General features: G+C 51.9%; 3 protein-coding genes across 5 annotated transcripts in view; 2 read left to right on the top strand and 1 right to left on the bottom strand.

The window, feature by feature from the left end:
• The first annotated feature begins 395 nt into the window (after positions 1-395).
• On the top strand, positions 396-8,774 carry tpst1l (tyrosylprotein sulfotransferase 1, like). 2 transcript variants are annotated; one of them, XM_061750936.1, is made up of 6 exons: positions 432-1,179; positions 2,074-2,587; positions 4,763-4,921; positions 5,632-5,885; positions 7,830-8,022; positions 8,408-8,774. In XM_061750936.1, exons 2-6 carry the CDS (start codon positions 2,177-2,179, stop codon positions 8,441-8,443), a joined length of 1,053 nt encoding a protein of 350 aa, XP_061606920.1. In that variant the 5' UTR covers positions 432-1,179; positions 2,074-2,176; the 3' UTR covers positions 8,444-8,774. The 2 variants fall into 2 exon arrangements, with proteins under 2 accessions (XP_061606921.1, XP_061606920.1); XM_061750937.1 differs by lacking the exon at positions 7,830-8,022 and having other exon boundaries at positions 396-1,179.
• On the bottom strand, positions 8,772-16,260 carry htatsf1 (HIV-1 Tat specific factor 1). Of its 2 annotated transcripts, none has more exons than XM_061750930.1 (10): positions 15,470-16,260; positions 13,375-13,533; positions 13,091-13,301; positions 12,540-12,587; positions 12,317-12,471; positions 10,916-11,079; positions 10,500-10,596; positions 10,320-10,409; positions 10,110-10,247; positions 8,772-9,853 (listed from the first exon to the last, which is right to left on the bottom strand). In XM_061750930.1, the coding sequence occupies exons 2-10, from the start codon at positions 13,531-13,533 to the stop codon at positions 9,590-9,592; spliced, it is 1,326 nt and encodes a 441-aa protein (XP_061606914.1). In that variant the 5' UTR covers positions 15,470-16,260; the 3' UTR covers positions 8,772-9,589. The 2 variants fall into 2 exon arrangements, with proteins under 2 accessions (XP_061606914.1, XP_061606913.1); XM_061750929.1 differs by lacking the exon at positions 15,470-16,260 and adding an exon at positions 14,777-14,952.
• Positions 15,066-17,471, top strand: part of bod1 (biorientation of chromosomes in cell division 1) — a 2,938-nt gene continuing 532 nt past the window's right edge. Inside the window, exons 1-3 of the mRNA XM_061750953.1 lie at positions 15,066-15,368; positions 16,488-16,612; positions 16,689-17,471. The exon at positions 16,689-17,471 is cut by the window's right edge and continues 532 nt beyond it. Coding sequence (XP_061606937.1) covers positions 15,222-15,368; positions 16,488-16,612; positions 16,689-16,881 — 465 coding nt within the window. The 5' untranslated portion in view covers positions 15,066-15,221 and the 3' untranslated portion in view covers positions 16,882-17,471. The remainder of the gene's footprint in view (positions 15,369-16,487; positions 16,613-16,688) is intronic.

Below are 17,471 nucleotides of genomic sequence, written 5' to 3' on the forward strand. Positions count from 1 at the left end.
TTTTTCCATAGTAAAAGCAGATGTTTGCAAAAAACACAACTAATCAGTCTGCTTTCATGGTCGACCATAGAAATCTGAGAACATTTCTGAAATTCGGAGGATTTGGGCCGTTTTACATGAAACAAGGTCTCTAAATGATGAATCGATTATCATAATAGTTTTTGATTCATTGTTGCACCTCTACATAAAAGCCATTTATTAGCAGTCGTATTCAGTTGCATCACACATGACTGATGTGGGTGTGGCAGCCCCCCCACACACACACATTTTCAACATCGCTGTTCTAAATGGGTTTTTTTTTTTTTGCATTTGCCTTGGGCCGCAAATGGCCCGTGGACTACAGTTCGGAATGGGGAGAGCAAACACAATCCGCGCAGGAAGAGCGAGATTCGAACCCCGAACCTCAGAACGCCGAGGCAGACCGGCTGGCTGAACAAACAGTTGACTTAAATGAGGTCATTCGTAGCTGGACAGGCTGTAAACGGAGCATCCGACTGGTCAGCACTCAGTCGCGAGTTCCAGTTGAAATGTTTGCTTTGACAACATCGACGGCGGCGAACGACGCCATCGTTATCGAGCGCATCGTTTGCGTCATTTCCTGTGTGGCCGTCCGGCCATCTGCTGGCACAAATCAATCATTGATTATTGATTGACGTATTATTGTTGAGTCTGACTTCCATCGGGGCGCCTTTACTCTTGGAAAAACGTTTTTAAAAGCAATGTGCTTTCACTATAAAGTGACAAGTGAATTACTTGAGGTGACTTTCGCTTTCAGGAAACTCGTCGCTTTGAGTGAGAACGTAAAAAAAACAATTCACGCCTTTAAAATCTTTTTCGTGTCGAGTGCGGAAGTAAAAAGGAAAAAAGAAAAGAAAACGACGAGTCGAGTACTACGATGGCGGAATTGACGTTTAAGGGTTCCGCCAATGGGAAGGCTCCAACCATGCGCTCGTCCAATCGGCGCCGAGCTTTCACAAGTGGGCTGTCTTGATGGTTTGTGCTTTTTTTCCTCTTTTTCCTTCTTCTCTCTCCCCTTTCCCCTTCCTCATCCTCGCTCGTGTGTGCGTTCTTGTTGACGCCTTCTCGATACTGCTCCCAACTTCATTTTCACGAGTACATGGCCGAAGCATGAAAGCTGAGAGCTTCCCAACGCGTCTTTGTGTTCAGTGGGAGGCGCGGGTGAGTCCACGACGCCTGTTAGCGGCTAGCTAGCTAGCTGCCTATTTCGCTCTTCTTCGCGCTTCGTCGCGTTTTCCGGGCCGGGCCGGGCCGCGGTGCTTCAGCCGGAGGTTGGCTGCCGCAGCCCGGCCAGATGTGCCGCCAGGCCTCGACGGGGAGCGCGGAGCAAATCGACCTGTTGATGGCGCTGCTCCTAAAGCGCTCCTCGCCTCACGTCACGGAACACACGTCCGCCCGCCCATCTTTGGCTCAGAACCGGGTCGTCTTGTGTTCTGCGTGATGGCAGCGTCGGTTCAAATCCGCTTTTGTAGACTGGAATATTCAAATAATCTCGTGTTACGTGACTTTGTCCAGCGCATGAACACCAAAACTCCACGTTGAGGTGAGCCGGGTCGGTAGAACCTTTCTTTCCATCAGCCATTTGTTGGGCCCCTTCGTGCTCAGAACCACCTAAGATGTGCGCGTGCTTGTGGAGCCCCTCAGACGTCACATGAGCACACTCAGAACCAGAAGCAAGCTCCTCGGTCTGCATATTAGACCTCTACGCTCCGAAGCAGAACCAGCTACGGAGTGTCCGACCCTTCTCTGCTCAGAACCCGTCGAGAAGCGTGAGAGCTTCAAGAAGCGAAAGGAGCCCCCGAGTCCAGCGAGCACACGAGTGTCGTGTTGTAAAAAGAGGAAGTGGATCCGAAGGCGGCGTCAAAACGAGGAAGTGTGCGGTTCTGCCAGGTCGGCTGAGAGTGAAAACGCGTAGCGTCGGGTGTCGTGAACGCCGGTCCGCCGCCGGGCGCTCGGATGGCCGCTTCTCGGGACTGTCCCGGGGAACCTCGAAGCGGGCGGGTCGCACGCCGGCGGTCACGTGACGCAAACGGCCTGTTTTTCTTGTCGTTTCAGGTGGACACGATGGACGCGACCCGGCCCGCGGGCCCGGCGGGAAGCTTCCCCAGCCTCACCTGAACGTCCCGGCGGGAACCGGGCCGGCGCGGCCTCGGCGAAGATGCGAGTGAGCCGCTCCGACGTTCTGCTGGGCTGCGTGCTCCTTTGCTCCGCCTCCCTGCTCTACCTGGGCCTGAGCGGGCTGGACTGCCCCCCCGAAAGCCAGCGCTCCCGCTGGGCCGAGCTCCGCCGGGCCGCCTCGGCCGATCCCAACGCCTCGCTGAGCGAGCGCCTTCCCGAGGACACGCCCCTCATCTTCATCGGCGGCTTCCCCCGCAGCGGCACCACCCTGATGCGGGTCATGCTGGACGCCCACCGGGCCGTGCGCTGCGGGGAGGAGACCCGCGTCATCCCCAGACTGCTCACCATGCGCGCCTCCTGGAGCCGCTCCGTCAAGGAACGCATCCGACTGGACGAGGCCGGCGTCACCGACCGGGTCCTGGACTCGGCCGTGCGCGCCTTCCTCTTGGAGGTGACGTCGTCGCACGCGCGATCCTGCTGCGATTAGCCAAAATGCATGAATGATTGATGCCCCCGAAAAGGGCTTGAATTGCTTTGAGATGGCGGCGAAGGACCAGAACGCACCGACACCGTGCGTGTAGCGTGTCGCCGGCGCGGGCGCAAGCTGGCGTCTCCAAACGCGTCAAAAACAAATACGCCCCGTTTGTTTGGCCATTAACATTGCGTCATTGCAGAAGAGAGCGAGGCATTTTCAACCCTTTTCATTGCTCATAGGCTTTCCACGATCGGGATTTTTGGGGCCGATCAGCGAGTTTAAAAAAACAAAAAACACCTCACCTCACCGATCACAACATGAGCAATGTGTCGATTTAAATGGCTTGTTCGTTTACTGTATATACTTGTATACTATAGAGTATCTTCAAAAGTATTCCCTCGTCAGCTCGTGTGTTCTGATCAAGCCAACGTTACAACATGACAGAAATAACGGGTGCTAACTTACTGTCATTAAATGACTTCGCGCACGCCGAAACTTTAGCGCACGGTTCGACAGAACGCCGGCATGTTTACGTACAAGCGTTAGTGCTAGCACTAGCTTGCTAGGCTACATAACGTTTTGTTGCCTGGTCGCGAGCCGTATCGTATTCAACGTACGTGAACGTACCTCAAGCGACCCTTGAACCAACGTCCTCTCCTGTCCTGAGCACACCGGTCCCGACCGCCAGCATCACACGGTTTTCCCCATCTTGTTCTTTTTTTGACCAACACAATACACGTGCAATCCATTGTTGTCGCCGCGGTAACGAGCGGTTGCGTTTGATTTGACGAAGCCCAGTGATCGTAAATGACGTCAAAAGACACGACAAGGCTAAAAATAAAGTGGCTCTTGGTTTGAAATATACCGTATACGGCGGCGCCGCGGAGTAAATGTCTTTTCGGATCGGCAGAAAATGCTAATTATCGGCCGATGCCGATCAGATCGGTGTAAAGTCTAATTGGTCAATCACTTGTCCAATAACACAAACGCATGGAATCGATTTTTGTGGAAAAAAGAGCTTGCGGTTCGACGCCATCACGAAGCTGCGTTGTTCAGCTACACGTGAGGCTCAGCAGTCGTGTCGGCGAGCTTTCTACTCGTTCAACCTTTGCGCCGGCGGCCGGCGGCAGAATTCTCCAGAGTGCCGGCGGCCGTTTCCGAGCATTTTGACGGCTTTTGAAGGCCCGCAACAATATTGTCCCGTGAAAATATTAGCAGCAAGCCTACCGAAAGGAGGAGTAGAAGAGTCTCTTTTTTGACCCGGAAAAAAATCATTCCAGCTTGTTTCCTTCTTTACTAATCAGTACTTGAATCAGGATTGGTTTCACCCAAAACACATTTCTCACGAACTTGATATTCCTAGACAAACTGCTTGAGACCCTCCCCGTCACAAAATGTACTCGACGAATATACGGCGGCGGTGGTGGTGAATGAATAAAAACAAAATGGATGTGACCTCACACATGGGCAAACAAATATGTGGCCTGGCACTTCGAGCGCTATCAAGTCATTAAATGCACTCTGGCATGTACGCACACAATAATAAATGTTCAGGAAAACGGGCAAAATGTCGACGACACGGGCTATTATGAGTAGCTGCGTTTGACGAGAAGAGGCTGTCGAGGAATTAGTCCTAGCGACGACAGCGGGGTTCGAGCAGAAGGTGCCAAAGTCGTACTTGAATTGCTTTGGCCTGCGCGCCAAAAGACAATGGGCAAATTTGCAAATGCCAAAGCACAAATATGCGGGGCTGTCGGCCGCCCCCTCGTCTCGAAAACGACCTTCTTTTCTTAACCGCCGAGCTCCCGTCCGGCTGTTTGCTGCAACTTTTGAGATTGTTGGTCAACTCTCTGTAGCACTTTCTTGGAAGGTTTCTTGGAAATGTCAAATGCATACAAATCAAATGTATTCTGAATATTTTCACCGAGAAAAGCTCAAAATGTTACTTGAAATTCGAAATGATAGTTAGTTGTAAGTGTAACTTGGCTGGTTTCCCTAAAATGGCCGCTGAAAATCCTTCCGTAGCGCTCGGGGAGTCCATTGGTGTTCGAAAGCTAAGCCAATTGCTAATCGCGAGCAGGAAGTACTTGGTGTGTTTGTTTTTGGGGCAGACGCACGTTGAATGTTGCGATGTGTGTGCGTGCGCGTCAGGTGATCGTGGGCCACGGCGAGCCGGCCCCCCGTCTGTGCAACAAGGACCCTTTCGCCTTGAAGTCGCTCACGTACTTGGCGCACATCTTCCCCAAGAGCAAGTTCGTGTTGATGGTGCGAGACGGACGCGCCTCCATCCACTCCGTCATCTCACGCAAGGTGACCGCCGCCTTCCGCGTTTGTTTGTCGTCCCTCTTCCTAACGGCCGTCTTATCTTGTTAGACATTCTATGTCCTGCGGTTTAGTTCACATTTGAAACGTTTTGAGACTCGGTTGTTATGAGCTCTGCCCCCAAAGTCCAAATCTCTTTGGTGACCAATTGTGCTGTGCAAAGCATCTTGGGATCTGAGACTTTGCGAGAGCGTAATCGGGAGGAAGAGTTGGGTCCCACTTGAAGCGGTCTCGAGGCTGTGTTTGAACATGATCTGCCTTCAAATGCAGCCTTCGCAGACACCCAAATCTTTTTCATAGCCAATTGTGGCGTGCGTAGCATTTTGGGCCGGAGAGTCGTCACACATTTGAAGGCCCGGCAGACTTCTGACCTCATCTGCCTTCAAATCCAGCCTCCGAAGAGTCCAAATCTTTTTTTTACGTGACCGATTGCGGCGTGCAAAGCATCTTCACGTATGAGAATTTGTAAGCCGCCTCGGAAGTCTTTCGGCTGTGTTTTGACACGGTCGGCCTTCAAATGCAGCCTCAAAGGGCCAAAGATTTTTTTTCATGACCGAGCAGTAGCGTGAAAGCAAAGCCTGATGGGGTACGAGTGACGCGTCGTGCAAAACGAGAAGGCCACGACCGAAGGGGTCTTTCGGTCGGAAGCGCGTCGTCGGCGTGAACGTGTTGTGTAAATTGGCCGGCGCCGTCCTCAGGTGACCATCTCGGGCTTCGACCTGAACAACCCCCGCGACTGCCTCAGCAAGTGGAGCAACGCGGTAGAGACCATGTTCAACCAGTGCGTGGCGGCCGGCCCCGAGCGCTGCCTGCCCGTTCGCTACGAGCACCTGGTGCTGCAGCCCGAGCGCGAGATGAGGAAGCTGCTGCGCTTCCTCGAGCTCCGGTGGGACGCGGCCGTCCTGCACCACGAGGAGCTCATCGGCAAGGCCGGCGGCGTCTCTCTGTCCAAGTGAGTTGTGACTCGCGCCTGGTAGAAAGGCCCGCCAGGAGCTATTGTGGAGAAAGTGGGCACATTTGCAAAACATAAAGGGCTGGAAATAGGGAACTGTTGTAGAAATGTGGGTAGATTGCATCAATGAAGGTGACTAAAGGTGGTATGTACGGTGGGCACGGGAAGTATTCAGACCCCCTTAAATCTTTCACTCTGTTATATTGCAGCCATTTGCTAAAATCGTTGGTTCGGTTTTTTTTTTTTTTTTCCTCGTTAATGTACACACGGCACCCCGTATTGACGGGGAAAAAAACGTGGAGTTGTTGAAATTTTGGATGAAAAAAGACCACAGCCACAAGTATTCCGAGCCTTTGCTCAGTATTTAGTAGAAGCACCCTTTGGAGCTAATACAGTCGTGAGTCTTTTTGGGAATGGTTTGGGGATCGTGAACGTTGGTGGACAGCCATTTTTTGAGGTCTTTCCAGAGATGCTCAATTGGGTTGAATTCAGGGCTCTGGCTGGGCCATTCAAGAACAGTCACAGAGTTGTTCAGAAGCCACTCCTTCGGTATTTTAGCTGTGTACTTAAGGTCGTTGTCTTTTTTGAAGGCGAACCTTCGGCCCAGTCTGAGGTCCTAAGCACTCCGGAGAAGGTTTTGGTCCAGGATGTCCCAGTACTTGGCCGCATTCATCTTTCCTTCCATTGCAAGCGGTCTCCCTGTCCCTGCAGCAGCAAAACACCCCCACGGCGTGATGCTGCCACCACCACCGCGCTTCACTGTTGGGACTGTATTGGACAGGTGATGAGCAGTGCCTGGTTTTCTCCACACAAGCCACCTAGAAATTGTTGGCCTTAATTCTATCTTGGTCTCATCAGACCAGAGAGTCTTGTTTCTCACCATCTTGGAGTCCTTCAGGTGTTTTTTTAGCGAACTCCATGCGGGCTTTCATGTGTCTCGCACTGAGCAGAGGCTTCCGTCGGGCCACTCTGCCATGAAGCCCCGACTGGTGGAGGGCTGCAGTGATGGTTGACTTTCTAGTACTTTCTCCCCCATCTCCCGCCTGCATCTCTGGAGCTCAGACACGGTGATCTGTGGGTTCTTCTTTAGCTCTCTCACCAAGGCTCTTCTCCCCCGACTGCTCAGTATGGCCGGACGGCCGGCCAGCTCTAGGAAGGGTTCTGGTCGTCCCGAACGTCTTCCATTGTAGGATTCTGGAGGCCACTGTGCTCTTAGGAACCTTAAGTGCGGCAGAAATGTTTTGGGTAACCTTGGGCAGATCTGTGCCTTGCCGCAATTCTATCTCTGAGCTCTTCAGGCAGTTCCTTTGACCTCATGATTCTCATTTGCTCTGACATGCACTGTGAGGCCTTCAATAGAAAGGGGTGTGGCTTTCCAAATCAAGTCCAATCAGTATAATCAAACACAGCTGGACTCCAATGAAGCTGTAGAACCACCTCAAGGATGATCAGAAGAAATGGGCAGCACCCGACCCGAGTTCAATATGAGCGGCACAGCAAAGGGTCTGAAGACTTATGGCTGTGTGATAGTTCAGTTTTTCTTTTTGAATCAATCAGCAAAAAATTCAACAATTCCGTTTTTTTCCTGTCAATACGGGAGTCTGTGTGCACATTACGGAGGAAAGAAAAAAAAAAAGAACTGAAATGATTTTAGCAAATGGCTGCAATATAACAAAATTGAAGGGGGTCTGAATACTTTGCGTACCCACTTTAGATGGGTAACCGTTGTAAAAATGTGGGTAGATATTGTAGAAAGGGGGGCACATGTGGAGAAAGTGTGGAAATAACTGTAAAAAGAAAAAAGGTAGGGAGAAAAAAAAAAAAAAAGGCGGGTAAAGGTTCCAGAATGGTGGCGAGATGTAGAAAGGATAACGGCCGAAGGTGGACGGATGTGGTAGATGTGGATCGCGTGTGCCCGTTTACTGTAGCGTTCTGCGTGCGCAGGGTGGAGCGCTCTACCGACCAGGTGGTGAAGCCGGTGAACACGGACGCGCTGGCCAAGTGGGTGGGCCGCATCCCCGAAGACGTGGTCGAGCACATGGCCGAGGTGGCCCCCATGCTGGCGCGACTCGGCTACGACCCGCGCGCCAACCCGCCCGACTACGCCCGCGCCCCCCCGCTCGCTAAGCCCGCGCCGGTAACGACGTGCACCTTATAGATGTACACCACATAGAACTAAACCTACCGGGTACAACTTGTAAGTTCAATGACGAAAGCCCGCAAATGAGATCGACTCTTTTTGGAAGCCGACGCCGATATTTGGCAGACTCAAATTCCGAGACCCAGTTCATTTACAAATTAGATAATGGATAAAATAACTTTTGGGAGTCCCTAAACACTTGACAGTTCTACAATACTTTGTCCTTTTAGTATTTTAGTTTTCCAACAGAGGAAAAGAGAAGAAGATTGCAAGAATAAAGTCCTGTATATGTTTAACAAGAATTCAATTGTCATTTTATGAGAAGTGAAAAAAGGTTGACTTCCTGCAAGAACAGTCTTAATTTTGTATGTTGTTTCATCAGCCTTGGAAGATGGCGGAACCTTCCGGACCCGCTTAGACGGCAAAAGAACTTTCTGGACTCGACCTCACAACCGCCCCGCGGATCCCGGACGCACCTTTGAGGCGCACTTCTCGTTTCCTGCCGCATCCTTTTCGTTTTTTTCTTCTTGCGGTGGCCGTCTGCGGACTCGTACGCCAGCGGCGCCGATGTGAACCACACGCTGGAAATTTTCAAGATGATTTTCTTAATAAATTATTGCAAAAGACTGACAGACGCCTCCCCCGATCGGAGCCGCTCGTCCGTACGGGAAACGGCCGTGCGGTCGCCGTCGTTACTGCACAGCATGTCTCCATGGTTACCAACAAGTCAATAAACACAAATGACACAATAGACATTGCTTTATTTAGCGGCTAATGGTTAGCATCGGCGGTGTTCCGTGAACGCAGCGCGGCCTCTTTCGCCGGCTAGCAGGCGAGCTTGTTGATGCTCGCCAAAGCAAAACGCGTCGTGGCTCGACTTCGTGCTTGTTGACAGACAGACGTTTTCTTCACTTGAATCGCTTACGAGCTTTTACGTCTAGCCAATCTCTTGACATCAGTTGGCTAATGCTGCTGTTGTGTCCTAAAATATTTGCTTGTCCTTATTTTATCATGATTTCAAAATCAATTTATTCAAACTATACAGTGAACGTCCACATGTTTGAAATTCGTCTAGTTGCTTTTTTTTTTTTTTGGGGGGGGGGGGGGACTCCGCGTCATAGAAATGTAGCTTTGGTGCCATCTGGAGGTATATTGGTGCCATTTAACTTGGTGAGACTGAGGGGAGCCGCTTCAAAATCCCAAACTTCAAATTTATTTTTGGGTAAGAGAAGAAATGCTTTGCCGCCATCACGTGGGGTGTATAGGCAATTGCAAGCCTTTACGGGTGGGCGTGGATGGCTGTTGGATTGTGTGGCAGGATTCGGTCGTTCTTGGTCCCGGCCAATGGCGGGCCTTCTTCACTGTGGAGGACCAATCAAATGCCGGACAGCGCTTAAAAGTTGTCATAATTGTAATCGTATGATGAGGTGACGCTGCGTTGAGGCTTTGCACTGGAAAGCGGAACTTCCGTGTGGTGAGAATGAGTTTTGGACGTCCGAAATGGACGAGTGAAGCTACTCAATTAACTCCATGAACGCTCTGCATTGTTCATAATGGCGTCTGGTTAAGCGTCGTCGTCGTCGTCGCTGCCCGCCAGGCTGCTGTCGGTCGACTTGGTTTCCTCGTCGTCGCCTTGTTTTCCCTCAGGCTGCTGCAGCGTTTGCGGCGCGCTGCCGGAAGCTTCGGCGGCGGGGCCCCCCGCCGGAAGGGAGGGGGCGGGGCCCCCCGCCGGAAGAGAGGGGGCGGGGCCCCCCGCCAGCTGCGCCGCCTCCAGGAAGGAGGACCAACCTTTCAGACGCTCCTCACGCTCGCGGCTCGTCTCCTCCACCTTCACACGCGCGCCACATGAAAGCATCACCATGGCAACCCGGGTTCTTTAATCTGGTATTTATATTATCAAGGGGCCTGAAATATTTGTTTTATTAAATTGGGAACATCCTAAAATTATTTTTTTTGTTTTAGGAAATAACTGGTTAACTTTATTGTAAATATTAAAATTATTCTACATATCAATTTGTTTGATATGAACTATTTCAGATTTTTTATTGCCATATAGGAATGGCAAAGGCCCCGCCCCCTCGTACCTGATAGTCGGTGTTCCCGTCCCAGAGCGTCGCGGCGAGCTGCCGTCCGGCGAACCAGCGCCCGTGGAAGGACGCCACGCAGGCGTCGGCGTGTTCCTGCTCCTTGAAGGCCACCGACGCCACGCCGTCCGGGTGGCGCTGGCGACCGCACAACAACACGCTCAACATCCGGAACGGCCGATCGGGACGCGACGGGCGGGCGGCACTCACGTCGAACAGGATGACCTTCTTGACCTCGCCGAACTTCTCGCACTCCGAGCGCAGGTCGTCGCGGTACTCGTTCAGGACCAGGGGGTCCTCCTGACACACACACACACACACACACACACACAGGACATTTATGTGTGTGCATAACTCTGTGTGTGTGTGTGTGCGCGCGCGCACGCACACCTCAAAGTCAGCGGGCTGGAACATGTTCCTGACGATGACGACCTTCTCGTGTCGCTTCCTGGCGTCCGCTTGCTTCTCGGGCCGCCAGTCCAACTGCCTGCCGGGACGGACGGACGGTTAGCCGTTCTGTTGGGACTACTGCTTGAAACGCGGCTGCGGCAGCGGCAGCGGCAGCATTTCGCCACGCTCGGGCGACTATCAGAGCACCCGCGCACCTCCTGACTGGAAGTTAGGCTCCCGAGATGGGAATTCCCCAGACTTTGTGGGCAGAGTGAGCCAGACAGACCGAGCGGATGGTTCTGGTGAGACGCGTGCACTTTTTAAGACAGAAATGAACTCATTTCTCGGCCCGATCGCCGACTCCCTCCTCGAGCTTATCGACGGAACGAGCAGAACTACGGTACGGACACACGCACTTTTGCTGCTGCTGCATCTTCTTGCGGTACTCCTTGTTCTTCTTCTTCTTCTTGCTGGCGTCGTATTGACCTTTGAGCTGGAAGCGAGCCACCTCCACGTGCAGCTTGTAACCTCTGACCTCAGACTCGTCCAGAAGGCGCACGGCCAACTCCACCGACTCCCTCTGAACGCACGCGCACACACACACACACACACACAAACACAGTTAGCCTCCCCCCCAAAAATCCAACACATTGGTTGCAATGTGTATTTGAATTAGTAAAAATACCACTCTGTAATTTTGTACGTTAACGCCACCACGAAACGAAATGCCGTCGAGCATTCTCGAGTTTTGCGGCGGGCGGGGGTCTGATGCCGCGCTCCCGTAATGAGGCACAACCGCCCGCAGATGGCGGCGACGCACCGTTTTCGGATCGAAACCACTCCCGGTTCGCCGAGCCCCACCCACGCCTCGAAACGGAAACGGAAACGGCGGCCTTCTGCTTGCTCGATTTCCTTTTTCTCCACAAAAGCTTGATTACTCCACTTTCTGGGACAAATACCCGCATTTGGTAAAACCTACCCTGACAAAAAAAAAAAAAGTCTTTGCGTTCTACTGTTGATTAATAAGAAAGGAAAACGGGTAGAATGTTTTTTTGTCTATTGTTTCATTGAGTCGACTGGCAGAAAATCGTGCAACGCAATATTCTGTGGATTTTGAAAAAATCAGTCTAAATGCTCAAAAATGGCTGGCAGTGAAATGAACCATTTTTGTCACAGCATCGACTGCATGCTGCTCCTTCTGGTCTGCCCGCCTTGGCCGCTTGGGGGCAGTATAATGCCAACAGACCGCTATACTGTCCATTCAGACTCAGAGGCAGCCCTTGCCTTTTTGCAGCGGCCAATCATATTGCAGCGGCGCACGTCCTGCCTAGCGGGATAACGTCGCGACTCTTCTCCCAGCTCATCGGTACGGCACTAATATTGGCCACTCTACGCAGAGGAGAAAGGGTGTATGACAGTTATAACTGTCTGTCTACATGTTGTGCAACCATTTGTGTTCAGTCTGTTGCTTAAAGGGTTAAAGCAGCGGAACCCAGATGTTTAGCTAGCAGGCCTCTCTGAAGGTAGTTTGTCCACTTTAAATACACAGGATGTAAATAAAATGGTCTTTGTTTTATGTTTAGTTCAGTTGGGAGTGGCACTTAAAGCTTGAAAGCACTTTCGAATGCAACGGGAACCATTTGGCAAACGAGTCACGTTGACTGCCGCCAGACTCCATCTCGAGCCTGCGCTCGCAAGTTGCAGCAAGAATTCGGCCGAACGACCAAAACGGCAGCTCGTGTGCGGAAACCCGGAAGCGGAGTCCCCCGTATAACCGGGAGGACAAGCGGACGGTCCCGAAGGTCGTCCGTAGTGACCTTGAGGTAGCAGCACAGTCCGTCTCCTTTCAGGTTCCCGTCCTGGTCCTTGTACAGTTTGACCTTGAAGTCCTCGCTGAGCGGGTCCCGCATGACGATGCCGCACTTGGACATCAGAGCCACGAACTCCTCGGTGCTGGTGTCGGGGGGGAGGCCTGCGCACGCACGGGTCGACCCGTCAGAGGAGGACAACGGGGAAACGTGCGGAGCGGCCGCCACCCACCTGTCACGTACACGTTGGTGTTCTTGTCGTCCTCCATGTCGAACCAGCCTGCAACACGCACGCAGTATTGCCACCTTTTAATGCGTCATGTTGAGCGTTCGAATTCCAGCCTTCCCGCCTCGGCCAGTTGTCCCTGTGCTTAAATACGGTTTCCTCCCACATTCCGAAAACGTGACAATAACCATTCATCCGTTTCCCCCAAAAACAACAACAACAAATAATGCTGGTGTGCACGCCTCGGCCACCTGGGGGCAGTAGAATACAGACATTGGGAGACAAACTGACTCCGTTAGCTGCAGTAATAATTGGCATTCTTTGCAGAGGATAAAGAAAATACGGCTGTGGCGAGTATTGGTATTTTGTCTGTCGCCGCACCGATTACGTTCCAATACCCGTTGCTTGCGCGTTATGACGCCGATGCTATCCGCGAGGCCGTCATCTGCGTTGGTCCGAATACACAAAGTGTAATCGTGTTGCTTTGCCGTTCACTTCGAGAGTGTCGAAAAAAGCTTGAGCTTCTTGACGATAATAATCAACCGTCTCCTCCTTACCAGGATCTGCTTTCCTCTTCTCTGCTCTCTGCTTGCCGTCTTTGGCCGCCGCGCTCTTTTGCTGCTCTGAGATGAGCTCTCGCGCGCCCGCCTCCTCCCTCGCCGCCGCCGGCCGCTTCTCCGTTTCCGTCGCGGCGCCGCCGGCGTCCGGGTCGCCCTCCCGGGCAAAGCCGTAGTTGGCCTGGTAAGCCGCCATGAAGTCCTCCGTGATCTGAACACAAGGACGACGTCGTCAACGTCAACTTCCCGCACGACGCGTGTGGCGACGTGAGCGTCGGGCGTACTTTGGGGAACCAGGCCTTCTTGTCGTGGTCCCAGTCGTACACGGTGCCGTCGTCGGGGTCCGTGTACGCGAACGGGTCGGAACCGACCTGGCTTCTCCTGCTGTAGAGCTCCTGGAGGCGCAGCTGCTCCTCAAACTCTTTGTTGGCCTCGCCGCTCATCTACGACAGAAACACCGTCATCATCCTCAACATTTGGAACCATTCAAACAATCGATACACAACAGCAACACGGTGACATCGCTTCCTGAAAATACTCATCTTACAAACCTTATTTACAATGTTGTCATTTCACAATTTTGGCCCAAACGTGTTTTGATTTGAACAGAAACGAAGCAATCTGGAAGACTCTGAAGATTACAATAAACTTTGTTTTCACGCAGAAAAACATTGATTTCCACCGCTCCAGTTCACGTTGCTTTACAAATTTACAAATTAAAAATTACAAATGAAATTTGCCTCATTTCTTTGCCCATCTCCACCTGCACCGATGCCTACTTCAAGCTGTGCCACATGAATAGCATCCTCCTCTTTAAACGCGCTCATTCTGGAAAAGAATGGACTCAAATCGTTGTCTGTTTGACTTCATTTTTACACTACGACCAACTTCCAAGGCTAATCCCAAATGCGTCAAATAAATGAGCAATAATTGATGGCGAACGACATTTAGATGATTGCAACGGAGTAAAAGTAGCGTTACTGCTTAACGGCAGAAGTGTTTTTTCTGCTCCTTTTCCAAAGCGCACAGACGGAACCTCGCGTATTAGTCTGCCGCGGAGGTCGACGTGTGGATGCCGGCCGGATGCGTGGAATGAATCTCGCTGCCAGCGTTCGAAGAGTACGAAACAGCGACCCCCGGGGAAACAGGAACAACTCATCGGATCTATCCGATTCAGGGAAATGGCCTATTTGGAGATCCAAACGGCAAATTTGCATCTTCCGGTGCCAGCGTGGGTTTTCTCCAGGCACTCCGGTTTCCTCCCACATCCCAAAAACATGCGCACGACGTTAACCGAAGACTCTAAATCCAATGTGAACGGTTGCCCTGCAGTTGGCCGGCGACCAGTTCGGGGTGGACCCCGCCTCTCGCCCGGAGTCAGCTGGGATCGGCTCCAGCACGCGAGGAGAAGATGTATGCATAGAAAAGATCAGGACATGTCTTGATTTGGCAAGGTTTGCGTTTTTAAAGCGGACACATTTTTGCCGCTCGTAAATCTGATTGAATGGCACATTCTGCTCTAGCTTGGTGCGGGTTTTGCGGTGCAGTCATCTCCAATGTGAGCACACTCGCTCGGAGTGTAAACAAATTCGAGCAGTTGAATTATTTTGGTGCATGGACGTGATGGCTATTTTTACCCCCACACGCACACTTGATGCTAAATTAGCTGTACTCGGCAAGCCTTACCTTCGCACGGCCTCGGATGGTCAAATGCTGAGGAGAAGGTGCAGACGTAAGCAGAACAAACTCCTAAATAACTAACATTCTTTTGGAGGAAAGTGTTTTGACTGGAATTTCTTGAAGCTAATGACGCTATGCTAGCGTTTAGCTGGACGAATTCGCGGCGAGGCTTGAATCAAATACGTCCGGGGTCGGAGGGCCACTGCGCACGCGTGTCTAGTCTCCAAGGAGCGCTCGATTTGCGTGTTTTAGCTACCTCCGCGAGTAGCAACGCTTTTCAGACGCCAAACAACCAGCGCGCCGCCCGCACGTTTGGTTCGGGTCATTAAAGCGATCGTACATGCCGATGCTGAAGCGACACGGTCAGTGTCAATCGGGCTAGTTTGGAGTTAGCCAGCTAGCTGGTTGAATTCAAGTCCAACAGTTGGAGAGCGACTCGAGCGGTTCTGGGATGATGGCGGAGGGCGGCGGGAGCGTCGACCCGGCCGGCCTGCCCCCGGGGGACCCCCAGCTCATCGCCATGATCGTGGAGCACCTGAAGAACCGAGGACTTTTCGACGAGTTCCGCCGCGACTGCCTGGCCGACGTCGACACCAAGGTAGCCGCAGCCGTGCTAACTAAGCTACATGGCAAACCGCGGCCAATGTATCGACAATTATTACATTTGTATTTGACTGGCGAGGTTAGTATTATTATCACCGTTTATCTTTGTTCATTGAGTTTTGCCTCGAATGTGTGCGAGTCACACCGCCCACAATATTTCTCGCAGCTGTATGTCGTACATCCAAACATTGATGGCGTTCGTTTGGTTTTCTGGCTCACTGTAATCGCAATGGAAATAAATACGTTGGCTCGCAGGCGGCCCGGTTTAGCACGCCTGCCTCACAGTCGTGCGGTTGCGGGTTCCAATCCGGCCCCGCCAGTGTGGACACGCCTGCTCGGTTAAGCGAAGACTCTAAATGATTGTTTGTTTCTATGTGCCCCCTCGATTGGCTGGCGACCAGTTCGGGGTCCGAAGTCGGCTGTGATAGGCGCCAGCACGCCCGCGCCCCGCGATTGGATCGTGAAGCCGCAGTCATGTTGTTTGCAATGCGCCGCCGGTGCCAAACGCCTTCGAACAAACGTTTCAAACACTTTTTTTCACCGAATCTTTGCGACGCAAGTTAAACAACAGTTGTGCACTTCAATATTTAGCCATGACGCTTTTCCATGACTTCAGATTTCAAAAGGAATTTGTTGTTACCACCTGAATGGATAACACTCGATTGTAGGCGCAATTCTGTATCGTGTACATGAATCCCCTGGCGCCCCCTTTTGGCCAATTGAAACCTCCTAAAACTCCTGTAATTTGTAATTCCGTTTTATTTAATGCGTGAAAGGGTTTTCATTCTAGATTCAACACTCGACCATTTTTGTTTCTCAAGTTTTCCACCGGATGACATCGTTTATCCATTTTAGGACAAGGGAGCAGTTTCATGTCTCCCAAAGAGCGTTGAGCTGAGCAAATGAATGCCGCCATTTTGAAGAATTGGCGATGCCCTCTGCTGGCCATCAAGTAGAATTACACTTTCCGTTTTTTTTACTCGCCATTTTTGGGGCCAGAAATGGCCAAAGAATGGCTTAGTGTGAAGGATAATTAAATCCTACAAGGTGCGCTGTTGCTTCATGTTTTGTCTGCGCACAATCCTAAATACGTCGTCGTCGCTGCCGCTTGCAGCCGGCCTACCAGAACCTTCGTCAGAAGGTGGACAACTTTGTGACGTCGCACCTGAGCACTCAGGAGTGGAAGGCGTCCATCAACAAGAACCAGATGAGGAACGGACTCAGACAAAGTGTGGTCCAGTAAGTCGGCGGCGACGGTCATCGGGTACATTTTGTGTGTGTGTTTGCTGACGAGCGGTGCGGTTTGTGCGTGGAGGTCGGGCATGTTGGAGTCGGGGGTGGACCGGATCATCACTCAGGTGGTGGACCCCAAGATGAACCACACCTTCAGACCGCACATCGAGACGGCCATCCAAGACTTCCTGTCGGGAGACAAGAAGGATGAGCGCGCCGCCGCCGCCGCCGCCGAACCTTCCGAGCAGCCGTCCGAGGAACCCGAAAGCCCTTAAGGTGGTCGCTCGGGAATTGGATTGTGCCTGTTGAGGAGCGGGACACGACGCCATCGCACGTGGGACGCGTCCGTGTTGATGTTCCTTCTGGTGAACTCCAACGTGACCGTGACCCGCATTCAACTTCTCTGACAACACTTTTCTTCCTTTTGTGACAATTTATTTGAATGAATCAATTCTGTTCACAGTGCGACATTTTCTCAAACGTTTTTGACATTTTTCCAACGAATTAGAAGACAAACATCCATCCGTCCATCCATTCATTTTGTAAAGCGCTTTTCTTTTCCTCTTCAGGTTAGTTCAGGGGTCACGTTCACCCAACCGGACCAGTTTATTGGTGGCGCGGTAAGCTAAAGACGACGACGACTCTCTAGATTTTTCCTATAGTTTTGGGCTGATTTTTGGCGACCGGTCTGGGGCGTGTAGCCCCTCGGCCAGTGTCTCCCGGAGAACCGGAAGGGACGAACCTGCCGCCAGGAAGTCCTTGTTGCGCGTTTCGGGCTCGGCTCGAAACCAATTTGAGACGCTCCACGTCTACTTAGCCGAGCAATATCGAAGCAGACCAAAAAAACTCAAAATCTCAGCAAAGC

The sequence above is a fragment of the Phyllopteryx taeniolatus genome, chromosome 17 (assembly GCF_024500385.1).
Source record: "Phyllopteryx taeniolatus isolate TA_2022b chromosome 17, UOR_Ptae_1.2, whole genome shotgun sequence".
In the NCBI taxonomy this organism is placed as follows: Eukaryota; Metazoa; Chordata; class Actinopteri; order Syngnathiformes; family Syngnathidae; genus Phyllopteryx; species Phyllopteryx taeniolatus.

Bases quoted from the DNA above. Each gene is read 5' to 3' on its own strand.
- tpst1l (XM_061750936.1), top strand. From the start codon at position 2,177: ATGCGAGTGAGCCGCTCCGACGTTCTGCTGGGCTGCGTGCTCCTTTGC. The intron at 2,588-4,762 runs GTGACGTCGTCG...CGTGCGCGTCAG, and splicing joins TGCGCGCCTTCCTCTTGGAG to GTGATCGTGGGCCACGGCGA. The intron at 8,023-8,407 runs GTAACGACGTGC...TTGTTTCATCAG, and splicing joins CGCTCGCTAAGCCCGCGCCG to CCTTGGAAGATGGCGGAACC.
- htatsf1 (XM_061750930.1), bottom strand. From the start codon at position 13,533: ATGAGCGGCGAGGCCAACAAAGAGTTTGAGGAGCAGCTGCGCCTCCAG. The intron at 12,588-13,090 runs GTAAGGAGGAGA...TGCGTGTTGCAG, and splicing joins GAAGAGGAAAGCAGATCCTG to GCTGGTTCGACATGGAGGAC. The intron at 10,410-10,499 runs GTGTGCGTGCGC...TGTGTGTGTCAG, and splicing joins TCCAGCCCGCTGACTTTGAG to GAGGACCCCCTGGTCCTGAA.